This window comes from Clupea harengus, chromosome 12 (genome assembly GCF_900700415.2).
Source record: "Clupea harengus chromosome 12, Ch_v2.0.2, whole genome shotgun sequence".
Classification (NCBI taxonomy): Eukaryota; Metazoa; Chordata; class Actinopteri; order Clupeiformes; family Clupeidae; genus Clupea; species Clupea harengus.
Window position 1 is genome coordinate 20,039,313 of NC_045163.1, and position 22,641 is coordinate 20,061,953.

Below are 22,641 nucleotides of genomic sequence, written 5' to 3' on the forward strand. Positions count from 1 at the left end.
CTCTCATCGGAGACCGATGTGAAGGCACATTGCGCCGGTGAAGTACGTGCTCCCCTAGCGCTCTTCATCCCAGAGCTCTGCTGAACATGTAAGTAAATTAGCTCATTTGTTTAAAACCATAGCGCAAAAAAAAAAAAAGGGGTTGTGATTAACAAGTCTATTATGTACCTCTCATAATATTGACGATGGTGAATACACATAAGAATTATAATATGAGTAATTGAACTAATGTAAAATAATAGAACTACTAAGTGTCTTTCACTGCATTAACAAATGATCAACCGCTGGCATTGCCTGTGTCATTCCTTCAATGACACAACATGACGCGCGCATCTACTCCGTGATAGACATAGTTAATGGGGTAATATGTCAACACGAAGACTTCTGTGTGCCCTCTGCTCCTCTGCAACATTTTGTTGAAGATTCCCTGTGTGCATGAATTCTGTCGTCAATGCACGTTAATGCAACGCTGAAAACTAATAGACCGTCTGATTCAAAAGAAAAGAGCGATTTTTTTTAGACTGACTGCACGTGAGTGTACTGTAGGGGAGTCTATCCACTCCCTGCACGAGTACTGCTGAATAATCCGAGACTGTCTCCCCATAGGTCCATTCACATTGTGGGGCTGGGCAGTGAGAGCCCTGGTGGGGTAGGTTCCGGGGAGGATGTCACTGGACAGGCCCAGATGCAGGGGGGGCTACTCTGGAGCTACCTTGGCCACAGTGCTGTGCCTGGACATGGGGGCATGGATGGCACTCTTCCGGGCCGGCATGCCCTCAACCCTGCCTTCATGGAGTACCAGTCACGTGTGTTTGGAGACGTCCGGGTCATGGTGCAGGACTGCCCAAGCTGGGTGAGAGGGGGATCGGATGGGGGTGCACAGAGATGTTGTAGTGGAGGGGGAAGGCTGGAACTTCAGAACCAGGGCCCTCAGTGGGAGAGGGGTGGTGGACTTCATGCATCCACATGAACAGGAAGGAGGGGGGGGGGTGCAGGCTGAACAAGTGCAGGGCCCTAAGTTGGGTCCTATGCTCCTGAGAGGAAGGAGAGGATGAGAGAGAGAGATAGAGAGAGGGAGAGAGACAAAGACAGAGAGAAAGAGTTGGGAAGGTTTCTCTTTCTGAGCGTCTGCCTTTCCTGTTCTTCTCCTGATGGATGTGAAGCTGCTGTATTGATTAAGGTCAGCTGCAGATGGTTGTCAGACGGCTGGCTTTAGCATGTGCTGCTGATTCAGACCGCTGGCATGGGGGAAATAACTACAGAGAGAGAAAGAGCTTTCCAGGGGTAGAGTAAAGAATGTCAGAACAGCAACAAAATAAAACAACAAATAAGGGATGAATTGAAAGCCTGAGGTGGGTTGAGGTCAAAGAGAAGTGTGGGATATTCAAATCAAAATGACATGTAGTCGATGCTTTGAAACAAGGCTCATAATGACTAAGCAGGTTGTCAAACCCAAACACACACACACACACACACACACACACACACACACACACACACACACACACACACACACACACACACACACACACACACACACACACACACACACAAAAAAGCAGAGGCTCACTCTTATCTTATTTCAGGATCTGTTGGACAGCGACTGGGCGAGTGTGCGGAGTGTGCTGGAACAGGCCGACATTGTGGTCATTAAGTACTCCGTCAATGACAAGCTGGCGTTTCAACAGGTGCGAAATGTATATTCCCCCAGACTCCGCCCACTCCTGCGTCACTGGGGCATGCCTGTCATCCTGGTGGCGGTGGGGGCGCGTCTTAACGGTGAGTGCTGATTGGCTGAATTTTGAGCTTTATGATGATGGGTGGATGGGTGAGGATCTGGGGTTGAGTGTGAGTCTGAGTTGGAGGATCTGTGTGTATGAGGTTTTGATTGGTTTTGGAGTGTGAATAATGAATGTAGAGATGTGCCTGGTTGTGTCAGTCGGTCATGAGTGACGGTTGGATTAAGCCATCCATTGATCCATTGTAGTCAACCGTGAGAGTAAGTTGTAGTGGTGATAAGTGGCTGTAAGTGTTTATGGTCTGTAATAGTGTCTCCCAGTGCTTCTCCAAATCCTGTTATGGCAATAGCTAATACATCCAGTATTTCATCAGTGTACTGCAGGGTTTGCTCAGCATCTCTGAACATCCAATGGAATTGTGGGTAGTCTCTCTTTTCCTCAGGGTCATCACTGGATTAGGCATTCATGCTTGTAAGTATAAGAAGAAGGTTTAGGTGAGAGGGATGCTAACGGCACCCTGTTGCTACATATCATATTCTCTCTCAGATTCATGCATCCTCCTCCTGTTTGATCTCGTTTCTCGCTGCTTTGGCTCTCTGTTTGCCCTCTCCACTGTCACAACTGTCACTTAGCCTGGCTATATCCTACCTATAACACAGCTCAGTTGTCACTGGAATCGTAGTCTAGAAATGCTGAATATAGAGGGGTATGCTATGGTAGATTGTAATGTACTGCCAATCACTGAGGGTGTAGGAACGCTTTGGGTGATGGCAGTGGAAGCACCACCATTTGAGATGTGACTACAAGAGCACGGCTGCGGTCGATGAGCTAGATAGATAGATAGATAGATAGATAGATAGATAGATAGATGGATACTTTATTAATCCCGAGGGAAATTTAGGTCAAGAGAACACGCTGCGTGTGTTTTGTCTGAAGTTGTCATGGAAAACTTAACGGGGAGTATCACAGGCTTAGACGTGACGTCATAGCACATCTTACTGGGGTTAGGAAGTTCATGTACTAGTGAGTCTCACTTTCTATTTACCCCTGTGAATGGGTTGTGAGGCGATCTATGATCTGATCCGATCACTTTCAATCTCATCTGGATAGATGCTCATTAGCGCAACCCCTAGCCCAGCTGGAGTTCTATAGAGCGTTTCCCGGCCACAGTGATCATAATGAATGTGGTTTGTCTGCAGGATATCACTGACTAATGTGTTTGGAATTTGATGAGAGCCATGGTTTTGTTGAGTGAAATGTCTGTTTAGGTGAGGGAGTAGAAATCTGCAGGCCAAAGTTTGGACGGCCTTGAATCAGTCAGCTATTTCAGGTGGCCAAAGAACGGCTTTGATACGGCATTGAAGCAATGATTACATGATACCACCACCAAGCTTAGTCTCTGATTAAATTCTCCCTTAATTGCTAGCCTGGAAACAAAATAAACAAACAAAAGGGTGTATCCAAAGTCCAAGGTACTTTGAGGTGTTAAGTGGCTAAAATCTGTGATTTATTTCTTTTTTTGTTTGTTTTTCTTTTGTTGTAAACCTGATCAGGAATGCACAGCAGTTCCCTTTCAAACAGCCACGTGCATGTGTGTGTGTGTGTGTGTGTGTTTGTGTGTGTGTGTGTGTGTGTGTGTGTGTGTACTCCCCAACTCGATTTGGACTGCCAGAGGCAAGAGAGCAGGGAACTTTGGTCACATCACACACACTCACACACACTTGCCCTGACCCTAGACCTCTCCGTCTGCACGCATAAGATCTGGACACACAGCGCCACAGAGATTCTTCTGGGAGAACACAACTCACACACACACACACACACACACACACACACACACACACACACACACACACACACAGAGCAGAGATCAACACTCACACACACACAGAGCAGAGCACAACTCTCTCTCACACACACACACACACACACACACACACACACAGAGCAGAGATCAACACTCACACACACACAGAACAGAGCACAACTCTCTCTCTCTCACACACAGAGCAGAGCACAACTCTCTCTCTCTCACACACACACATACACAGAGCACAACTCTCTCTCTCTCTCTCTCTCTCACACACACACACACACACACACACACACACACACACACACACACACACACACACACACACAGAGCAGAACTCTCTCGCATACACCCCGAGCAGAAAGCTCAGTCACACACCAGCCGTTTCTTGAATCTGTATTGATGAGGGGGCTCAGACTCTCCACGGTCCCCGGCTGATGGCTTCCCCCTCTTAGTCAGGTGGCACGGGCACAAGTCTTTTTGTCTGTTTTGCTACTTAAAGGGACATTTGTTTAAACTAGTGGATATCAAAAACAAACAAGAAAACACAAACATGCATAAATAACTGATTTATTACTTATTTGGTAAGCATTTCTAGGCAAAATAACCGTTTTGAAAATCGGACCACAGGCAACGCATATCTTGATTTAGGTCAAAACTTAATATCTCATTAAAACGAAAAAAATGTGCAGTTTCACTTGGGCACCCCTTCTAATATCTTTTAGTAGGATATAAGCTAATTGTGTGCCAAATTTCATGCTTTTATCACTCTTGTCACGATCGCGTTGTTAAGCCACCTGACTATCTCCAATGAAATCAGGATGAGAGAGCATTCCTCATCATCATTCATTCTCGCAGCATATCAGTTTAGCTGCGGATCTCCCACTGACCTGAGATCTGTGGTGCTCCGGCCTCATAACCGAAAAGCACAGGGACTCGACCAGGGAGGCTGCCATGAGATCAGCTCTCTGGCTCCGAGATGCTTTGTGTGAATGCTACCCCAGTGGATGCGGTGGCTGGAAATGTCTCTGTGTAACAGTCTGTGCTTGTCTTTATGAGGCTAGCCATCTTCCCTAAGCTCTGCCCAAGGGGTCTGCTAATGCAGCCAGAGCAGTGAGCTTATGGGATGGAGAGAGAAAGAGAGCTGGATGACTGAAAGATTACAGTCGTGGCCTGGTGTTGTCTGGGATGTTGTGTTGTGTGTGTAGGTGTGTGTGTGTGTGTGTGTGTGTTTGTGTTGCTGTATTTGCATTTGGCTGCAGGAAGCTGAAATGCCAGAAGAATGTTTTCATTATTATGTGGATATGTGTTTGTTTGTTTGTGTGTGTGTTTGTGTGTGTGTGTGTGTGTGTGTGTGTGTGTGTATAACAGGCGGTTGGAAGGTCATCACACAGTGCTGCAGTTGTTTATATACTAAAGTTAGACCCCAGTGAATCCTGGGAATGATAGCTGTGCAGTACATTTCCTAGTCGCCAGCTTTGAGGACCGTGAGACAGTCTCACTGCAGTCAGTGTGAACACAGGCATGCCTACACACACACACACACACACACACACACACACACACACACACACACACACACACACACACACACACACACACACACACACACACACACATCAGGAAATAAATCAGCCATGGCCACGAGCAGACATGCAAACATTAAATACATGGTTACTGCACACACACATATGGGACACTCACACCAACAACGCATGCGCCCAGAGTGCTCTCAGTCAGTGTGTCACACTGGCACACACACACACTGACACACACACACACACACACAGGTTGTTCAGAGTGGCTGCTCTCGTACACTGTGTAACACACACTGGAGGTCTCTCCTACTTCAGGCCTCCATGATTCATACCCCTTCCCTGGCACCAAGCTGACTGTCTCCTCCCCTTTTCTTTCTTTTCGTCTCTTATTCACTTGGTCTCTCTCTCTCTCTCTCTGGCTCTTCACCACAGCCCTTGGGCTCTCTCCCGCCCTTCCTCCCTTATCTCTCTATCCTCTCTTTCTCTCCACCATGCTCTCTCTCTCTCTTACTCACTCCTTCTGGCCCCCTCTTTCCGATTAATGTATCTTGCTAGAGGGGTGTGCGAATGCGTATGGACGGATTTGTGTTATGTCTTATGTGTGTATGTGTTTGCAGTCGGCATTATTTATGTGGTTGTGTCATATGGGTCGACTTGTAGATGTAGATAAGATGTGCCCAATGTCCAGTGCCCATTTGTCCAAATGTGATCACAGATTGTGCTGTCGGTGCGTGTGTGTGTGTGTGCGTGTAAACGTGTGTATGCGTGTATCACACTCAACGGTAATTCTAGTGGGATTTTTTTTCATGCCAGTGTGGCACAGATCCAGAGGGTAAAAATATGGCCGACTGTTCTCTCAAAGCAGTTTTCATTTTAGCTGATTTATTTAATTTATTTGTGTAGTTGTGGGGTTTAGCACCTCACTGGCTGTGGGCCCTCCTGTGTGTGTGTGTGTGTGTGTGTGTGTGTGTGTGTGTGTGTGTGTGTGTGTGTGTGTGTATGTGTGTGACTGAGTGTGTTGGTGTGAGAGAGCGCATGCATGATACCAGGAGCTTTTTTCCCCTCAGCGGGAGCACCTGTGTAACCACATGCTCTCACATCCTTTCTCACTCACTATACCGTCTCCCTCTCTCTCTCTCTCTCTCTCTGACACACACAAACTACCACACAGATTTTACTAGCCAGCTCGTCTCATCCACCCCAAGCACTTTCACCATCCGGGAGTCTGAGCTGCTGTTTGTGTGTTTCGCGTTTGTGTGTGTGAGTAACATGATGTTGTGTGTATATGTGTGTGTGTGTGTGTGTGTGTGCTTGGAGCAAATGCCAATGTGTGTGTGAGTGTAGCTGCTCTGTTGTTGCCCACGGTGGGCAGCTCTTGCCCTGACCGCTGTCCTCCTTTCACCCCCACTTGCCCCCCATGCCTACCTCTCTCTCTCTCTCTCTCTCTCTCTCCATCATGCTCTTCTCACCCATTCTACTCCCCCTCCCCTCTTTCTCTCCCTCACCCAGACGAGGGGCCTCCGTGCACATGTCCTCTGTGTGCGTCCGACTGGAGCAGCTGTGTTCCCCACAGCGAGGGCCTCCAGCTGTCCCGGGACCTGGGAGCCACCTACCTGGAGCTGCCCTCGCTCAACAACTTCTTCGTGGGCCGCTACTTCGGCAGCGTGGTGAGTTGCAGGCGGACGGACGGATAAATCATTCGCTACCGATGCTAATTCACGCCGGCTCCACGGCTACGTGCCTCACTGAGGCGATAATGGAGCCTAATGCTAGGCTAATGCTGGCTAGTTGTTACAGTGAAAGGGGATGAAGGTGAGGGAGTAATGGGTCTGGCGGCACCAAGGGTCGTAATTAACGGCGGTTAGGCATGGAGGGCTTGTTATTAGGGGCACAACAACAAGCGGAGAGAGAAATACCAGGCTACAGATGAAATGCTTTTACTAAATGGGTACAGAGTCTGCTAAGGGCATTTGTGCCTTTGGTGGAGGGGAGAGTTCATTCAGAATGGGTGATGTGGTTACAGTTGGCAGTCGCCCATTTGTGCATGGGCATGTGGTTGTGTGTATGAATAGTAATTTGTGTTTTTTTGTTGGGCGGTTGGGTGTGTGTGTGCATATGCATAGAGGGATAATTATGTGCCTGTTTGTGTGTGACTGAATGTGCACATGGCTACATTAATCTACGTGTGTGTGTGTGTGTGTTCGGATGCAGCTGGAGTACTTCATGATCCAGTGTTTGAAGCAGAAGGCCAAAGAGCGCCCTGACAAACGGCGTGGCTACAGGATGAACGAGCCCCGCCCTCCACATCTGGACCAGCCAGGTAATAAACATCTGGACAAGCCAGGTAATAAACATCTGGACCAGCCAGATAATAAACTGCCTGATTGGTCCGTCTGTTTCATTGGCGAGGTAATTGATCAGTAAATGTCTGCCATGTTGTGTTACTGAGAGACTTTGTCCACTCTAGACAGGTAACACCATCAATCTCCACTTTGCACTTAAAGAGTCTTTTAAAAGATGTTTTAATATGACACAGGCAGCAAAGCGCACATCATCTCTAAGAGTGATTTAATCACTGTGTATGTTTATGTGTATGCGTGATGCTTTTCTGAGATAATCTCACATTTTTGAGTGTGTTGGTGTGAATGTATGTGTGTGTTTGTATGTGTGCGTGTTAAAGTTACATGTGCTGTGTGTGTGTGTGTGAGTTTGTCCTGCCTGAGGGCCAGACACACACCCATGTCTGGCCTCTAATGATGAAATGTGTTTTGAGATAAACCTGCCTGTCTGACGCTGTACCTCTCTCTCTCCCTGTCTCTCTGTGCGCATGTGTGAGAGAGAGAGAAATGGAAAACACGGAGTACGCCTTTGATGTTAGAGGAATACACACCCTGTGTGTGTTTATGTGTGTGTGCCTGCATTTGAGTTTGGGGAAGGGAAAAAACAACAGTGCTAACCATAGCAGTGACGAGTAAAAATAGACTTGTGTATTTGTGAGACACATTTTGTATGTGTGTGCATTGTACATGTGTGTGTGTGTGTGTGTGTGTGTGAGAGAAGAGCATAATCCTGAGTGAACCTTGCCTATGAGAATACCATTTGTTTGTTTGTGTTCACCTCTTATCTTGTCTTGGTGTGCATGTGTGTGGCTGGTTAAGTGCATATTAAAATGTGTGTGGCACAGCTGTGCCTGATCTGTATAAATGTATGTGTGTGTGTGTGTGAGAGAGAGAGAGACACACACTCACTTGCACTCTAATTATGAAGTATATTATGAAGACTGATGACTACAGCCAGAGAGGGAGGGCGAGCTGGATTTGCTGGGTGTGTTGGTTTTGCTCCAGCAGTACTTAGCAGCATTTTAGTGCACTGCCTGTTAAACATGAAGGCAGGTAGTCCACTAGAAATGCTGCACACTTATGTGTGTGTGTGTGTGTGATAGACTGCTTGACACGGCACAATATCAGTGACAGTAAAACGTGATGTGGTACTGCAATGATTAATCAAAAATATGATTTTAATATAACCTTGATATGAATCACAGTTCTGCATCTCTTTCCCCTCTCTCTATCCTTACTCTGTTTGCCCTGTTGGTTTCTGGAACATTCTTTGTCATCTCTTCTTGGATATTTCCTTCTTTATTCACCCCTTTTCTGCTCTCTTTCTCCTGTGTTCATATCTTGTCTTTTACTCTTTTTTCTCTCTCTACTCTACTCCATCTACAGTCACCACATCCTTCACTTAATCTGCCTTTTTCTTCTTGCTTTTTGACACGTCGCTTTTTGACTTCCCGTCCTTTGCTCTTCTCTTTCATCTCCGCAATCTTTTTTAACGCATTTCTTTCACCGCGAAAAATACGGCAACCCTGCTTCGTAATGCGCAAACTGAGTTTGTGTGTAATCTTTTCCTTCCCATCTCTTTCTCTCTCTCCTCCTCAATCGACCCCCCCCCCCCCGCCCCACCTTTCCTGCCCCAGCCCGTCTGCCCCCGGTGCGGGTGGAGGAGTCCACCTTCCCTCAAGACCTGCAGTGGCTGCTGGAGCGTGGCGTGCAGTTCGCCGACGTGGCCTTCTACGCCGGCGACTCGGGCAAGGAGCTTGGCTGGGCGCATGCCGCCGTCCTCTGCGCCGTCAGCCCCTACTTCCGGCAGCTTCTGGTGGGCCGGCAGGCAATGGAGCGGCCCGTGTCCCGATGCGCCTGCCGGGAGCGCGAGGGCGCCCCCCACTCGCTGCTCTCCACCTGGGACGGGGGCCTGGAGGAAGGGCCGCCCCGCACGGAGGGCAGCCCCCCGGGGCGCCTGTCCCGCCTCGTGGTCAAGGACCCGCTGCTGTGCGTGTGTCTGTGGGAGACGCTGATGTTTCTGTACAGAGGTGAGGCGAAGTGTGTGTGTGTGTGTGTGTGTGTGTGTGTGTGTGTGTGTGTGTGTGTGTGTGTGTGTGTGTGTTTGTGCATTTCAGAGAGACAGAGAGAGAGACAGAAGCAGCATGATGAGATGAGATAGCTTGGCCTTGGCAACGTGAAGTGCATTGTCTCTGTCTGGGAAGTGACAAGATAACGCCAGATAGTGTATGTGTGAGTGTAAAAGTGTGTGTGTGTGTGTGTCTGTGTGTGTGTGTGTGTGTAATGGAAAAGATTTGGGCATTTTTACAGAGCCTGTAAGCACAGTTGTTATTTTTGTCTGTAACAAGCGCCTTTCATATTGATCCAAGACGTATTTATTCACACAGCCCTCAGCCTGCCTGATAACTCAGATTGTTTGCTAACCACCACTTTTAATGTTCACCGTACTTGAGTGTGTGTGCGCGTGTTTTCTCAAAGGTTTCATTCACACGGTGGTATTTCTGGCTCTAAAGAGCTCCAGGGAGATGTTGTTGAGGCTCCGCCAAAAGTAAACGTCCCTCTCACTGATCCCTCCGACGACGAGTGCACCTCGGCAGCTGCGCAGCTCTGTGAGCGGCGGTGCGTTTGGAAGTCTACCTCAGTGGTGGTCTATTTTTGATATTAGAGTGCTGAACTTCACAAGCGCTGCATGTCTGTGGGCTCCGTGCCATCCGTGCCATAGTCCGATCCTTCAGAGCTTTATGATCTGTGGAGAGGGCGTCTAGGCAGTCTAGAGGGAACAGCCAATGCAGAAAAAAATCATGTAAAAAAAAATATTGGCGGAAGTATATGAAGCTTATGGAAAATGAATGCATGTTTTGTGTACTGCTAGATATAATTCATGTACATTGTATGTTTTATATTATAATATTATAAAATGTATAATAATGCATGTGATACCTCAGGGGCATTCACTATTTTGGTATAAAATTACAGTTAATGTGTATTATGCTTTTAGTATGCTGTGCATGGTAATGTTGCTGTATTTGAGGGTTGTGTGGTAAGTTTAGAGGTGAAGTATGGCTGGGTGTGTTACCATGTGTTTTTATTGGCTTCATGAAGACCTAATCTTCAGATGTCAACAGCACCGAGCTCACTCTCAGTCTCTCAGAGTGAGGCCAAGCATCATTAGCCCACTCAGCTAATCCAGGAGATGACAGAGATGAGCCGCTTATCCTCCAGTGCGCCCGTGTGTGTGTGTGTGTGTGTGTGTGTGTGTGTGTGTGTGTGTGTGTGTGTGTGTGTGTGTGTGTGTGTGTGTGTGTGTGTGTGTGTGTTTAAAGAAAAGACCATATGCGTGTGCATGCACATGGCTGAAGTAGAGGCTGTGTATGTGTGTTTGTGTGTGTGTGTGTTTGTGTGTGAGAGAGAGAGAGGGAGAAGCTGAGAAAGGGAGAGACAGAATAAAAGTGAAAGTGTGAGAGAGAGAGAGAGAGAGAGAGAGAGCGAGAGCGAGAGCGAGGTGGAGTGGGGTTTGTATGACAGGGTGGGCTGGTTTAATGGCAGCCTCTCATTATTGATACTGCCTTTAAATGCAGAGTCTAGAGGAGCCTGATTCATGGCTGCCTGCATGCATGCAGGAGAGCACCGCATAGAGAGATGGAAGGCAGTGAGGCAGAGAAGGAGGGGTGGGAGAGAGAGAAGGAGGGATGGGGAATAAGGCTAGTTGTGAGAAAAGGCTCAACATGCACCAGAGATAACGGAAGATAGAGAGACACAGAGAGAGAGAGAAGGAGAGAGGGAGATAGGAATAGAGGATGGACTGGAGAGATGTAGAGATATAAGAAGAGATGGACAGAGAGAGAGAGAGAGAGAGAGAGAGAGAGAGAGAGAGAGAGAGTTTAGTAGCCTCTGAGGCAGAAAGCCTGATTACGATGATTTAGTGGGCTAGAGAGAATTATGCATGCTAGAGTGGGAACATGTGTGTGTGTGTAAGTGTGTGTGTGTGTGTGTGTGTGTAAGTGTGTGTGTAAGTGTGTGTGTGTGCGCGTGGTTTGAATGTGTGATGAGTAGCCCTGAATGTAGTTGTATGCAGCATTTGTCTCGTCATTAGTCTGTCTTTTACGCATATTGTGTGTTTCTCTGTGTGCGAGTGGACAGACATTGCCTTTGACAGCATACAGCATGCCCACGTGATTACAACAACATTAATATACACATGGTGTTGTATGGACAATACGTAGATGCAACCGAAAGCGAACGTGTGTAGTGTACTCTGAGTCACAGGGATAAACAATTCTCTATATGCGTATAATGAGGTTGTATTCAATGTGAGTTTGTCTGCTGGCGTAATTTCTGTCTGTGCATGTGTGTGTGTGTGTGTAATGTAGTGAGGGTATAATTATGATTCTTTTTGCTTGATGCAGTAGGGCAGCTGACAACAATGATGGAAGCTGCGTCTAAAAAGGACACAGCGTCTCTGAAATAGCTGTATGTGCAACACATACTGCTCTCTACAAATAAGGGGCAATGACTTACATCTCATGTGATGGGATAAATGAGGGAAATGAATGAAATAAATGAGCTATTAGCGCGCTTTCAACTATTAACTATTAATTGCATATAACACTCTTCTAATTCTAAGCTTTTTCTACTGCATTCCCTGTGGCTAACTTGTGTTCTCCCTTGGTATATTGTGTGTCTGAGTGTGTGTGTGTGTGTGTGTGTGTGCGTGCATGCGTGTGTGTGTGTGTGTGTGTGCTGATGGCCAGTCTCCAGCACTAATTGGTCAGTCTGCTTATGAATGAGAATTGGGATGTAAAGCTTTGATGGTGGCATCTGCGCATATGGACACACTGTGTGTCATCTGTGTGTGTGTGTGTTTGTGTGTGTGACAGTGTGAAGACGCATGCCAACATTGGACTGATTGTGATGTGATGCCAGGCTTGCTGTGGAAGAGCACACTGCCTCTTTCCCCTCATAAAAATCAATGATAAAAAAAAAACTTTTCGTTTGGTGAAGTCAAACCTACCACAAACCAGGCCATGACCACAGATATCCACAGGGTCCACTCCACACCCTATAAATGATCCTTTTGCAGTTATATTCGACTGTATCAAGCTATCATCATTAACCCAATGCACACTCAATACATACCGGCATTTGCAGTCTCTTTAGGGGCTATGAGTCAGTCTGGTTTCTTTATGCAAAGCCAATAGAAAGCCATTCCATCCCATTGATGTGACCAATCAATATGGACACAGCAGTGAATCCAAATGCCTTTTCAACACGTGGGAAGTTGCCTGTACATTAGAGTGAGTTATTCACCATGTTTGTCCTTGTGCCCTTTGACTTACACAACAAAATGGTACTTGCCTCTCCCTCTCTCCATTTCTCTGTATATATGCGTGTAGAGAGCAATGGAGAAAGACTACTAAGAAGGTGATACACATACAGTACAATGATGATGATGTGTGGATGACCGATTAGCATTAGCGATGATCAAAGAGGAGACTCTACTCGGCTGTCTCAGACCTATACCCTTGGCTGGATAACACTGGATGGTACCATTGTTAACAGTCCACGTATCACTGGCAAGAAGACCCAGGTGATCTTTCAGCCCATATAAATATTACACTGATTTAAATGTGTCAGCGGAGCTTGTTACACACTCCGCAATGGGGAGTATTTTAGTCCGATCACTGCCAGAACCACAGGCTGCACTCCAAACTCACTCTCACACACTAAATTGGTTAATCAATTATGTCCCGAGGACCCGAGAAGGATCAATATTTGCATAGAAAAAAAGGCGAGTGTGCGCTGCTGTTGCAGATATCATTATTGTCATTTCTGGCTTTCCGTCTTTTCAGGTTGTGTAGCTTTTTCACCGCTTTAGCTATTAAGCTAATCAAAAAATGCTCATGTTTTCTGTTTTGGGCAAAAAAGCTGCTAATTAGTAGTTTCCCTTCTGCCACAAAGTTGTCATGATTTTTTAATGAAGCATTTAAAAAATTAAAAATAACCTGGTACATAAATCCTGGGGGTTCTCAGAGTGGTTTCATGCAATGTGTGTGTGTGTGTGTGTATGTGTCTACGCTCCATTTCACGATGCTCCCACATGTGGTGTTTGTGTATGGAATTCACAAAAGACCTGAGAGGAAGGTCAGATTTGTGTGTGTGTGCATGTGTGTGTGTGTGCATGTATATGTGTGTGTGTGTGTGTGTGTGTGTGTGTGTGTGCGTGCGTATGTGTGTGCTTGTGTGTGTGTGCATGTGCATGTGTGTGTGTGTATGTGAGTAAGTCTGTGCCTCAGCACAGCGAGTCATGCTTCGCTGCCAGCTCCTTCAGAGGGTTGGAATGAGTGAGTGAGCATCTCAGTTTTTTTTTGTATATGCCGTGTGTGTGTGTGTGTGTGTGTGTGTATGTGTGTGTGCTCCGTCTGCTGCAGCATTCTGACTGGTTTACCCCCCATTACCATACACATTAACATTTGACTGTAGAGTGGATTTGTCTGTGTGTGCGCAGGTGCATGGGAGTGGGAGTACTTGGAGGAGGCCGTGGCGGAGAAGCTGAAGAGTCCCCTGGCCGTGGCCCAGCTCATGGAGAGAGTGCGCTCCTTCCTGGGCAAAGAAAAGGTGGCTGTCAGTCACTCACAGTGGGTCCACCCGTTACCTACTGATCAAATGCATTGATTAAGTCTTATACAGTGTAGGTGTGTAAAGAATATTTTTAGAGGAGTTCCAAAGCTATACTCAAGGGCCCTCAGAAAAGGACGCTTTGGACAAATATCAGTTTTTCCTCAGAGCAAAGTTTCTCACAGGTTCACTCTGAACCTCTTATATAACATCACACATATATGATTTTATGACTTTTAGACTCTGAGCTTTTAAGACTATGTATACAATCTATGCTGCAACCAGAAGCTACAAGGCTCTGATTTACTGTAGGTGAGCTTGACAAAGACTTGACAGGTTTTCAATATTTGACTTGTTTTGAAGTAAATAATGAAATAAACGGGCCTTTGATATGGAAATCTGCTTTGACAGCTGAGCATTCACTGTGCCTCCTCTGAAGCTCGGTTTGCCAATCACACTGTTGCCGTGGTGATGATGTGTTCTTGTCTCGTGTCTGTCTCTTCAGTGCCCAAGGGACACGCCCACCTCTCGACAACCAGGACCGCAGACGCTGGGAAACATTTTCAACTCGCCCCTCTACTCCGACGTCATCTTCATGGTGCAAGGCAGGCCTCCCCCTCTCCTCCATCTTCCTTTCCTCTCATTTCCCTGCAGACGGTGTAACACAGCTCAGCTCCGCTTTAGTCTCTAGGAGATGTTCTACAAAACACTTCAACCACAAACAGCCTGACGGAGCACCAGAGCCTAAACCCCATGAGAAGGCCTAAACAGAATGTTGGTGTGACTGTGTGTGTGTGTGTATGTGTTTGTGTGTGTGTGCAGTGAGAAACGGGGAGGAAGGGAGTGAGAGAGAGAGAGAAAGAGAGAGAGAGGGAACAAGGGGGAAAATAACTGACAGACACACAGAGAGAGAGAGAGAGTCTTTATTTTGAATTCACAATAGACATTTCAGCCTTGCAGTTCTGTCACTCCCTGGAATAGCACTCGCCAGAGACGGTGGTTTTGCAAGACGGTTAACAAGGCAACCACAGCCTGAAAATAGCAACTCGTATATACAAAAAAAAAATGGCTCAGTTAGACACACACCCAGAGACTGTGTTTCTAACCAGATCTCTTTTATATGCATAAAGGCACATGATATCCATCGAATGCAACCGATAATTTCCTTCTCTCCTTGTGTGTTTCAGGAAGTGTGCTACCGGCTCACCGGTCAGTGCTAGTGGCCCGCTGTGACGTCATGGCGGCCATGTTTAGCGGCAAGTACGCGGAGGCCAGGAGCCGCGTGGTGCCCATCCACGGCGTCTCCTCCGACACCTTCCTCTCCTTCCTGGAGTACCTCTACACGGACACCTGTTGTCCAGGTGAGGAACTGCTAACGGAGAACACCTAAATATCTGTGGCTTTTGTCCAAGAGAGGACATCTCATAACACAGCACTTTTACTTTACACAGCCAGTCTTAAATTTCCGCTAGGCAGGAGGGCGTGTTGATATTCACTGGCACACACCACAGATGAGAATTCATGGCTCTAGAGTCCTCATGACTGGTCCTCGTAGCTAGTAATTCATGACTGACAAAAGACACACACACACACACACACACACACACACACACACACACACACACACACACACACACACACACACAATCACAGTTACTCACACCCCTTGGAACTGATTCAGTTCTGCTCTCTACTGACCCCTGCTGTTCCATCGAGACATGAGCATCTGCTTCCTGTTACAGTCAGACACAGGAGGGGGGGTTTGCTAAAGATGGTGCTGAGCAGGAGGTCTAGTTGTAATGAAGCTCAATGCTGGCTGATTGATCCGTCTCCTGACAGCACACTGTCAGAAAAGGACCAGCACCTGTCAAATATAGGAACATGAATCACATCAGTAGCATTCATGTAGTTTAATCTGAAGGATGTGGGTGAGGTGTACCTGTTACTGACAGCTACATGAGATGACTGACAGCTGGGAAACAAACTACTCAGATGGGAGAGTTTGCCCGTCGAGAGAGTGCGAGAGAGAGACAGGGAAATGTTGACAGCTCTCTCCCTCTCTCTGTGTATATGTGTTCAGCCAGTGTTCTGCAGGCGATGGCGGTGCTGGTGTGTGCGGAGATGTACCAGGTGAAACGCCTACAGCACCTGTGCGAGGTGTGTGTGTGCGCCTACCTACAGAGCATGCCCAGTAGAGAGCTGGCATCCACAGGGATCAGCATCATACGGCTGCTCAGGAGAGCAAAGGTGAGTGTGTGCGAGCGTGTGTGCGAGTGAATGTGCGTGTGTGTGTGTGTGTGTTATGTGTAAAAAGGATGTGTATGAGTGTGTTATGGCTTCAATTGTAGTATGTGGTAACATACAACCACAATTTATAACAAAAACCATGACATTTTTCAAACGCAGTATGTATTGGTTATGAGGAAACAGATTTAGCCTGTCAATGTTATAGAAAGAACAGCACAGATCTGTCAAGTACAATAATTACATTTCTTGGACATCCTGTTATGAACTAAGTAGGTTATAAGGAGAATTGAGTCACTTTAAATTCAATTCAGTTCTCTATCTATGTGTTTGAAATATAATTTCTAGGGGTTGTTGTAATATAACCCTTTACTGAGTGTTCTTTTTCTGCTCTCTCTATGTCACAACTGTAACGCAGTGTCACAATGCTGACCAGCTTTATGTTTGGCTCCTGCACTTCATTGCAAATAACTACCTGATCTTCAGCCATAAACCGGACTTCATCGAGCTAACAGGTTAGTCGCAAACCGACCAATCAAGACCCACCAGGCCAATGAGGTCACAAGTGTCCCTGCATTGTAGCCTCAGTGGGTGATGAATGCAGGCTTTGTCTTTCTTAAACAGGATATTGCATGTTGGAGAAAACAGATAGCTTAACTAAACACATCATTTTTAGGTTGAACGCACATAGCGCATTTCACTGCCCCCATTATGTGACAGGAAAGTCAGAGCGTAATTACAGCGCCTCCGCAGTGCAGAGCTGTCAGATGCTAAGCTCACGGCTTGCAAATCTCTGTGGAATTGGGTTGAATTCACTTCAGGTCTTGAGTACGGCAGTTTCCTAAACACACACAGAAACAACTCACTTCACAGCAGAGAATAGTAAGGCGAAAGGAAGTCTTGACAGGCGGAGTAGATTTGACTGGCTTCAGAGTTTATTTCCACAGGCACATATGTTCTCGTCAGGAGAGGGAATGGACGGGTATTTCAGGAACATGTACAAGAGCAAAGACCAAAACAAAAACACACACAATCCCTTTTATAAAAGACATTTCTGTCACATGTAAATCTGTCACGTTTAAGAAAAAACAAACAAAACAAAAAATGTCTTCTAATTATAAACATTTTAGTGCACAACTTTAAATGCCATCAGGGCTAGGTTTACTGAGGCCTTTACATGACAAAGCTGATAAACCACAGTCAGATCTATGATTGGTGCTTGATAAGCCAGTAATGTGATGTGTGGTTGGTGCCATTGTTTGCCAAGCACCAACCACGCCTCACATTACATGTTCTTTATGGGACTGTATGTACTGGGCGTCAGTATTCCTTGCGTATCTGGTTGCAGTAGTTAACAGGTTGCTCGGCTTGACATAGTACTGGCCTGTAGTTCTGGAGGTGGGGTCGGAGAAGAGGTGGAGCCTGTTGCATGCATCATTATTGTTGTTGTTGTTGTTGTTGTTGTTGTTGTTATCGTTGTCTGTTTGTTTGTTCAGACGAGGAGCGGGAGCACGTGGAGAGGCTGCGCTGGCCGTCGCGAGGCTACCTGCAGGAGCTGAATGAGTACCAGCAGCGCCGGCGGCAGCTGCGCAAGTCCCGTTGCAACCTCATGTGACCCCTGACCCCTGCGCCTGCCCCTGCTGCGGCCACCGCCCGCCCTGCGGGTGCGGCGCAGGAGCACAGGAAAGAGAGGGAGAAAGAGAAGAAGCAGAAGGAGAAGGCAATGAGTGTAAGGACATGGGGATGGACCCTCCCTCTCTTCAGGCTGTCTGGTCTCTGCGTTAAGGGCCACTTGCGTGCTGGCTCCCACACGCTCAGCCACACAAAACTTTGACCACTAACTCTGTGACGACTACAAAAGGACCTAAAATGGAGGGACAACAATGGATTCTGAGCTTCTCTCTCACGGGGATTAAGCAGATCCAAACCTCTCTCTAGGCCTTTGCAAGGAGCTAACTGTGACTAAATAAAAATAAACCACAAGCTTTACACCTCAGGACCTGGATTAGCACTTAGGACAGTCATAACTCACTCAGCCCCTCAATATTATGGCCTGCCACTATTAATACCACATCCCCCGACAAGTTATGACTGTCCTAAACGCCTAACAGCCTATTGCGAATCTAGGGCCTGGGTATTAAATCTATGCCGAGGAGTAACTGTGGACTGGTGATGCCCTGCAGCCATGGTCTTCTGCTGGACTATGCAGAGAGCTGGAGGGATATGTTTTGTACCTGCGGTGGTAGCTGCATCCACTCACGAGGCTGACAAGGTGCCAATTGTAAGCTCGCCAAAATGTGCTGAACAGGGTTGGGTCACCCTCACATCCACTTCAGACTTAAACCCACTGAAGCCCTTTTACATGGTGCGCATTCATTTTATTGAGTGTTTCTTGCAAAAAAAAAAAAGAGAAGAAGAAAAAAAAAAAACACTAAACCCTACTTGATTCAAATGACTTAAATGATTTAATTTTCAAATAAATTATACACACCTCAAAATGTTTTCATTTTTTTTGCCATGAGATTATCATTTGGAGGCAATGCAACTATTTTTCTAAAACATGTACATGACGGGGGTTTTTATTTGACGACGTGTACAGAGAAGGCATCCAGCATGTGTAGTGCAGTATGTCTGAGTGTGTGTGTGCGTGTGTGCGTGTGTGTGTGTGTGTGTGTGTGTGTGTGGTGGGACCCTAGACATAGTCCCAGGCTCTGTGTAGTCTAGTGCTGTTCTGTTGATCTCCTGCTCACTCGGAATAAAGATATGATTTTAACAGGACCCTGGCTGAGTTATTACCCGATACGTGGATGGCATGTTTTAAGAATGTATACGACTGACAGCCTGATACAGTGTTGTTGGTCTAGAATGTGACTCATATACTACTCGAGAACCCAAGGGATGGTTTTTTCTTTACCTAAGCAAAATACTCTTTGCATTAAGTGATGAATAATACCATACTATACTTCGCAGAAATTGTGCAGGCAGTGCAACTGAGAGTAAATGTAATGTAAAAGGGAGGCATCAGGGATCTGTAGATTTGCTTTCATGGAATCTAGAATTTTCATGTCTATTCTATTAAATGACCCAGTCTCAGTTCAATAGATTCTGATCTTGAATAACACTGAAGCCATGTAAGCGGGTATGTATGTATTCTGTACACACGCTGCATAAGAGACTGGGAATATGCTTGAGCTCCTAGGCAATCAGAAAGCCATGAGAATGAAGAATGTGTGTGTGTCCCACATGAGACCTGCGGTAAATGAGTGCATGACTGCACTGTAAAGCATTTCTGTGTGGAAGTGTATTTGTATGAACGTATGCGAGTTATCTCCCTCTGTATGTGTGTGTGTATGTATGCACAGTACATGTGAGCACGTGAGTGTGAGACTGTGTGTGTGGGCAGAAACCTTGGGACTGCATGTCTCGTCACTGCAGCGCTCCAATGGACTGCAGCATGCCCTCCAGTTTGCCACTCTTATCCAGATCAGCCACGTCACTGCCGCCCCCCACACACTTCTCCCCGATGAACACCCGCGGCACCTACACAGACACAGCAACAAGCACACACAAACACATTACTATCCTCCTCAGGTCATCGTTGGCACAGTGGAGGGGGGATGAGCACAAGGTCCGCATGCTGCTGCTGCTGTTGGCAAGCTTATGTAAAACTCTGCCCTCTACCTTAGCCCTTTTGATCCGGAGAATGAACCAAATGTTTTTGTGCCACAGGGGCTGAATCGCAATGACAAGTGTTACTACAATAAAATATGCAGCCCAAACTGAATATGTCCGTAGGATTATTACAATTCTTAAATTGTTTTTCATACTTTACCGCCATTGGGTGTGGTTAACGTCTACCCAGATGTACAATCAATAGAATAAATACCAGTCCCGTGTTTATAGCGCCTTCATATTGGTCGCCATTTTGGCTATTCTGTCTACACAATTTCTATACCTGTGAGGCTGCATATGAAGCCGCAACAAGACACACTTTAGCAAGATAGTTCGTTAAATAGGCGACCACATATAACACGTTCACTCGTTCATGGCACTTACCGTCCGACCTCCGGTGATTTGCTTTAGGTAATCTTGAATGCTGTTCATGTCACTCCTTCCGCTAATGTCAATGAAGTCCAAATGCCCAGTTTTTAATTTATATTTTGACAAAACATCTTTGGCCGTAACGCAGAAAGGGCAGGACGGTTTCAAGAACACCACCACTTTGTCTCCCTTGATTTGAGCTTTCACGAATTCCTGGGCCATGATTTGTATCAATCCAAGAAGCTAGCCTACTTTAAAGGAAGTCAGTGAGCTACTAGTTAGCTATGTAACCTGTATAACTTCCAAGATCTAGGCGAGCAGTCATCAGTTCATAGGTCTAGTGCGTTTGTCAAAATAAAAGTCAATCGCAACCTTACAATAGACACCATCCTATTAACTCAACCTTATATTAAGGTTTTTTTTTTTTTACTACTCTTGGTCTACTAACAGGGCAAGTAGGCTAGATCAAATATTATATAATGTCAAAATTATATGGAAATGATATGGAATGTAAAGATCTATAGGAAGGTAAAGCTTGTTCTCTGCCATACAGAATGCAAAAATGTTTTGACTTGAATGAGACCTAAATGATCCTGAATCAGTCACAGTTTAGACACGCCATATGTCAAATTTATTAAATGCAACATACAGAAAAGGTTTGTTTTAGTTTGGTATACATTGATATACCTTTAGTATATAATACGCTCAACCTCAAATTTAGTGTCCTGTGTCATGAACAATGACATTAGTGTTAGTCTGTGGAGATCCACATTTGCCATTTATTTGTATGTGTAACTACCCTCCAAGATCCCATCAGGGAATCTGAGGACAGTATCATTATCCCACGCAATGGCCAATAAACACACCATTCTAGAACACTGGCAGATCAGAATAGCTCTAAAAAAGAATGGGAGACTGACGCAGAAGGGAATTTTCCACTTATTCTCCCAGGCAGTTATTCTGTCAGTGACTGCTGCCGTGTCCAAAGCTAATGAGAGAAACAGACCATTTCCAATACAGATCTTTCCAATATTCACTGACATAAGATACTAATCGGTTATTACTTTCCTCCAAGTATTAGGTCCAACAAGAGTGCTAGTCACTTTTGTCATTTGGTTGCTGAACCTGATAGCTTGTTGCAGAATGTCAGATATGAGAACACACTCTGATGCTAGACATTTATAAGAACTGCCCTTTGTAGGATGGGTGAGATGGTGACTGATATCTGGAAAGGACCTCTGTTATCTGTCTGTTAGTCGGGTTATCTGATTTAATCAGTGGTTTATTGGGTAACTGGTGCCATTAACCGATTTAGAGTGAAAACGTAGGGTTCGAATCAGAATAAAAACTTAAGAGGCGCTGCAGTACTTGGACACGGAGACCCACCATTCAGTACCAAGTGCTCTAGAGATAATTTTTAATAGTCTTTGGCAGCGGTGGATACTTTGATAAGAGGTTTTGGCTTCAGGTGAGGCTAACAGTCAAAGGGCAATTACACTAGGACCTCATTACACCTGATTGAGTTCAGACAGCCACACCCCCAGGTCAGTATCGAGGAGAAGGTAAAGGACAATTCTGCATTAAGGGCCGTTAAAATTCTTTCAGTACTATGCTTGATTAAAACAAATTTGAAGTTGTTTGAAGATCATTTCACTAAACTGAGTCAACTGAAAGAAAACTCAGAGTTAGACACACCCTTTGTGGATGTGGTTGCTCCATCCTGGACAAGATTGATGGTCTGAATGCAGTGATTAATGGAAATTCTGACACTGTAATGGTTGAAAGCATCACAGTATATTAATACCGACTTTCACATTTTATAACATCAGAAACAATGCCTCTTGAAAAACATTTGCCAGTGTGATTTTTTTCTACTTTGTGCTTCTGCGTCATTAAAATGACAGCTATAAAAACAGCCTTGGTACTTCTGTTATAATGATTAGCTCTTCCATTTGGCTCCCCATCACAAAATTGGAGTGAGGACAGATCCTTCCTCTCCCTCTGCACTTCATCAGGACGCTGGGTCTTGCCTGAGGGCGTGGAGCCTGGCAACTGGGGAAGGTAAACTGCTCAAGGCTAATGTCTCCAACAAAAGAAATAAACTGTGAGGGAAGGCATAGTTATGAGGCACGTCTAATGGTTCCTCTTGATGTTAAGAGATTGAAATGATAAATCGCTTTTCTCAAATCAGTGTTTACAACAGAATTACTGGCTTTGTTGAGCGCTCAAAATTGGATCTACTTAAGCGCCGACAGGTACGGCAAACAAAGACAGCAGTTTCCTTTGGTCAAAGCTTAACACAGACACTTTCA

The 22,641-nt window shown here is 45.9% G+C and overlaps 2 protein-coding genes across 2 annotated transcripts; one reads left to right on the forward strand and one right to left on the reverse strand.

Annotated features, from left to right (window-relative positions):
- On the forward strand, positions 1 to 17,903 carry rhobtb3 (Rho related BTB domain containing 3). Its single transcript, XM_031578259.2, has 12 exons — positions 1 to 88; positions 607 to 853; positions 1,587 to 1,779; positions 6,600 to 6,757; positions 7,302 to 7,410; positions 9,067 to 9,459; positions 13,935 to 14,044; positions 14,550 to 14,649; positions 15,232 to 15,405; positions 16,125 to 16,291; positions 16,707 to 16,803; positions 17,785 to 17,903. Coding segments are annotated over exons 1-12 (1,869 nt in total). The 5' UTR covers positions 1 to 86.
- Positions 17,202 to 20,657, reverse strand: glrx (glutaredoxin (thioltransferase)). Its single transcript, XM_012830149.3, has 3 exons — positions 20,345 to 20,657; positions 19,696 to 19,828; positions 17,202 to 17,946 (listed from the first exon to the last, which is right to left on the reverse strand). Exons 1-2 carry the CDS (start codon positions 20,549 to 20,551, stop codon positions 19,715 to 19,717), a joined length of 321 nt encoding a protein of 106 aa, XP_012685603.1. The 5' UTR covers positions 20,552 to 20,657; the 3' UTR covers positions 17,202 to 17,946; positions 19,696 to 19,714.
- Positions 20,658 to 22,641: the final 1,984 nt, after the last annotated feature.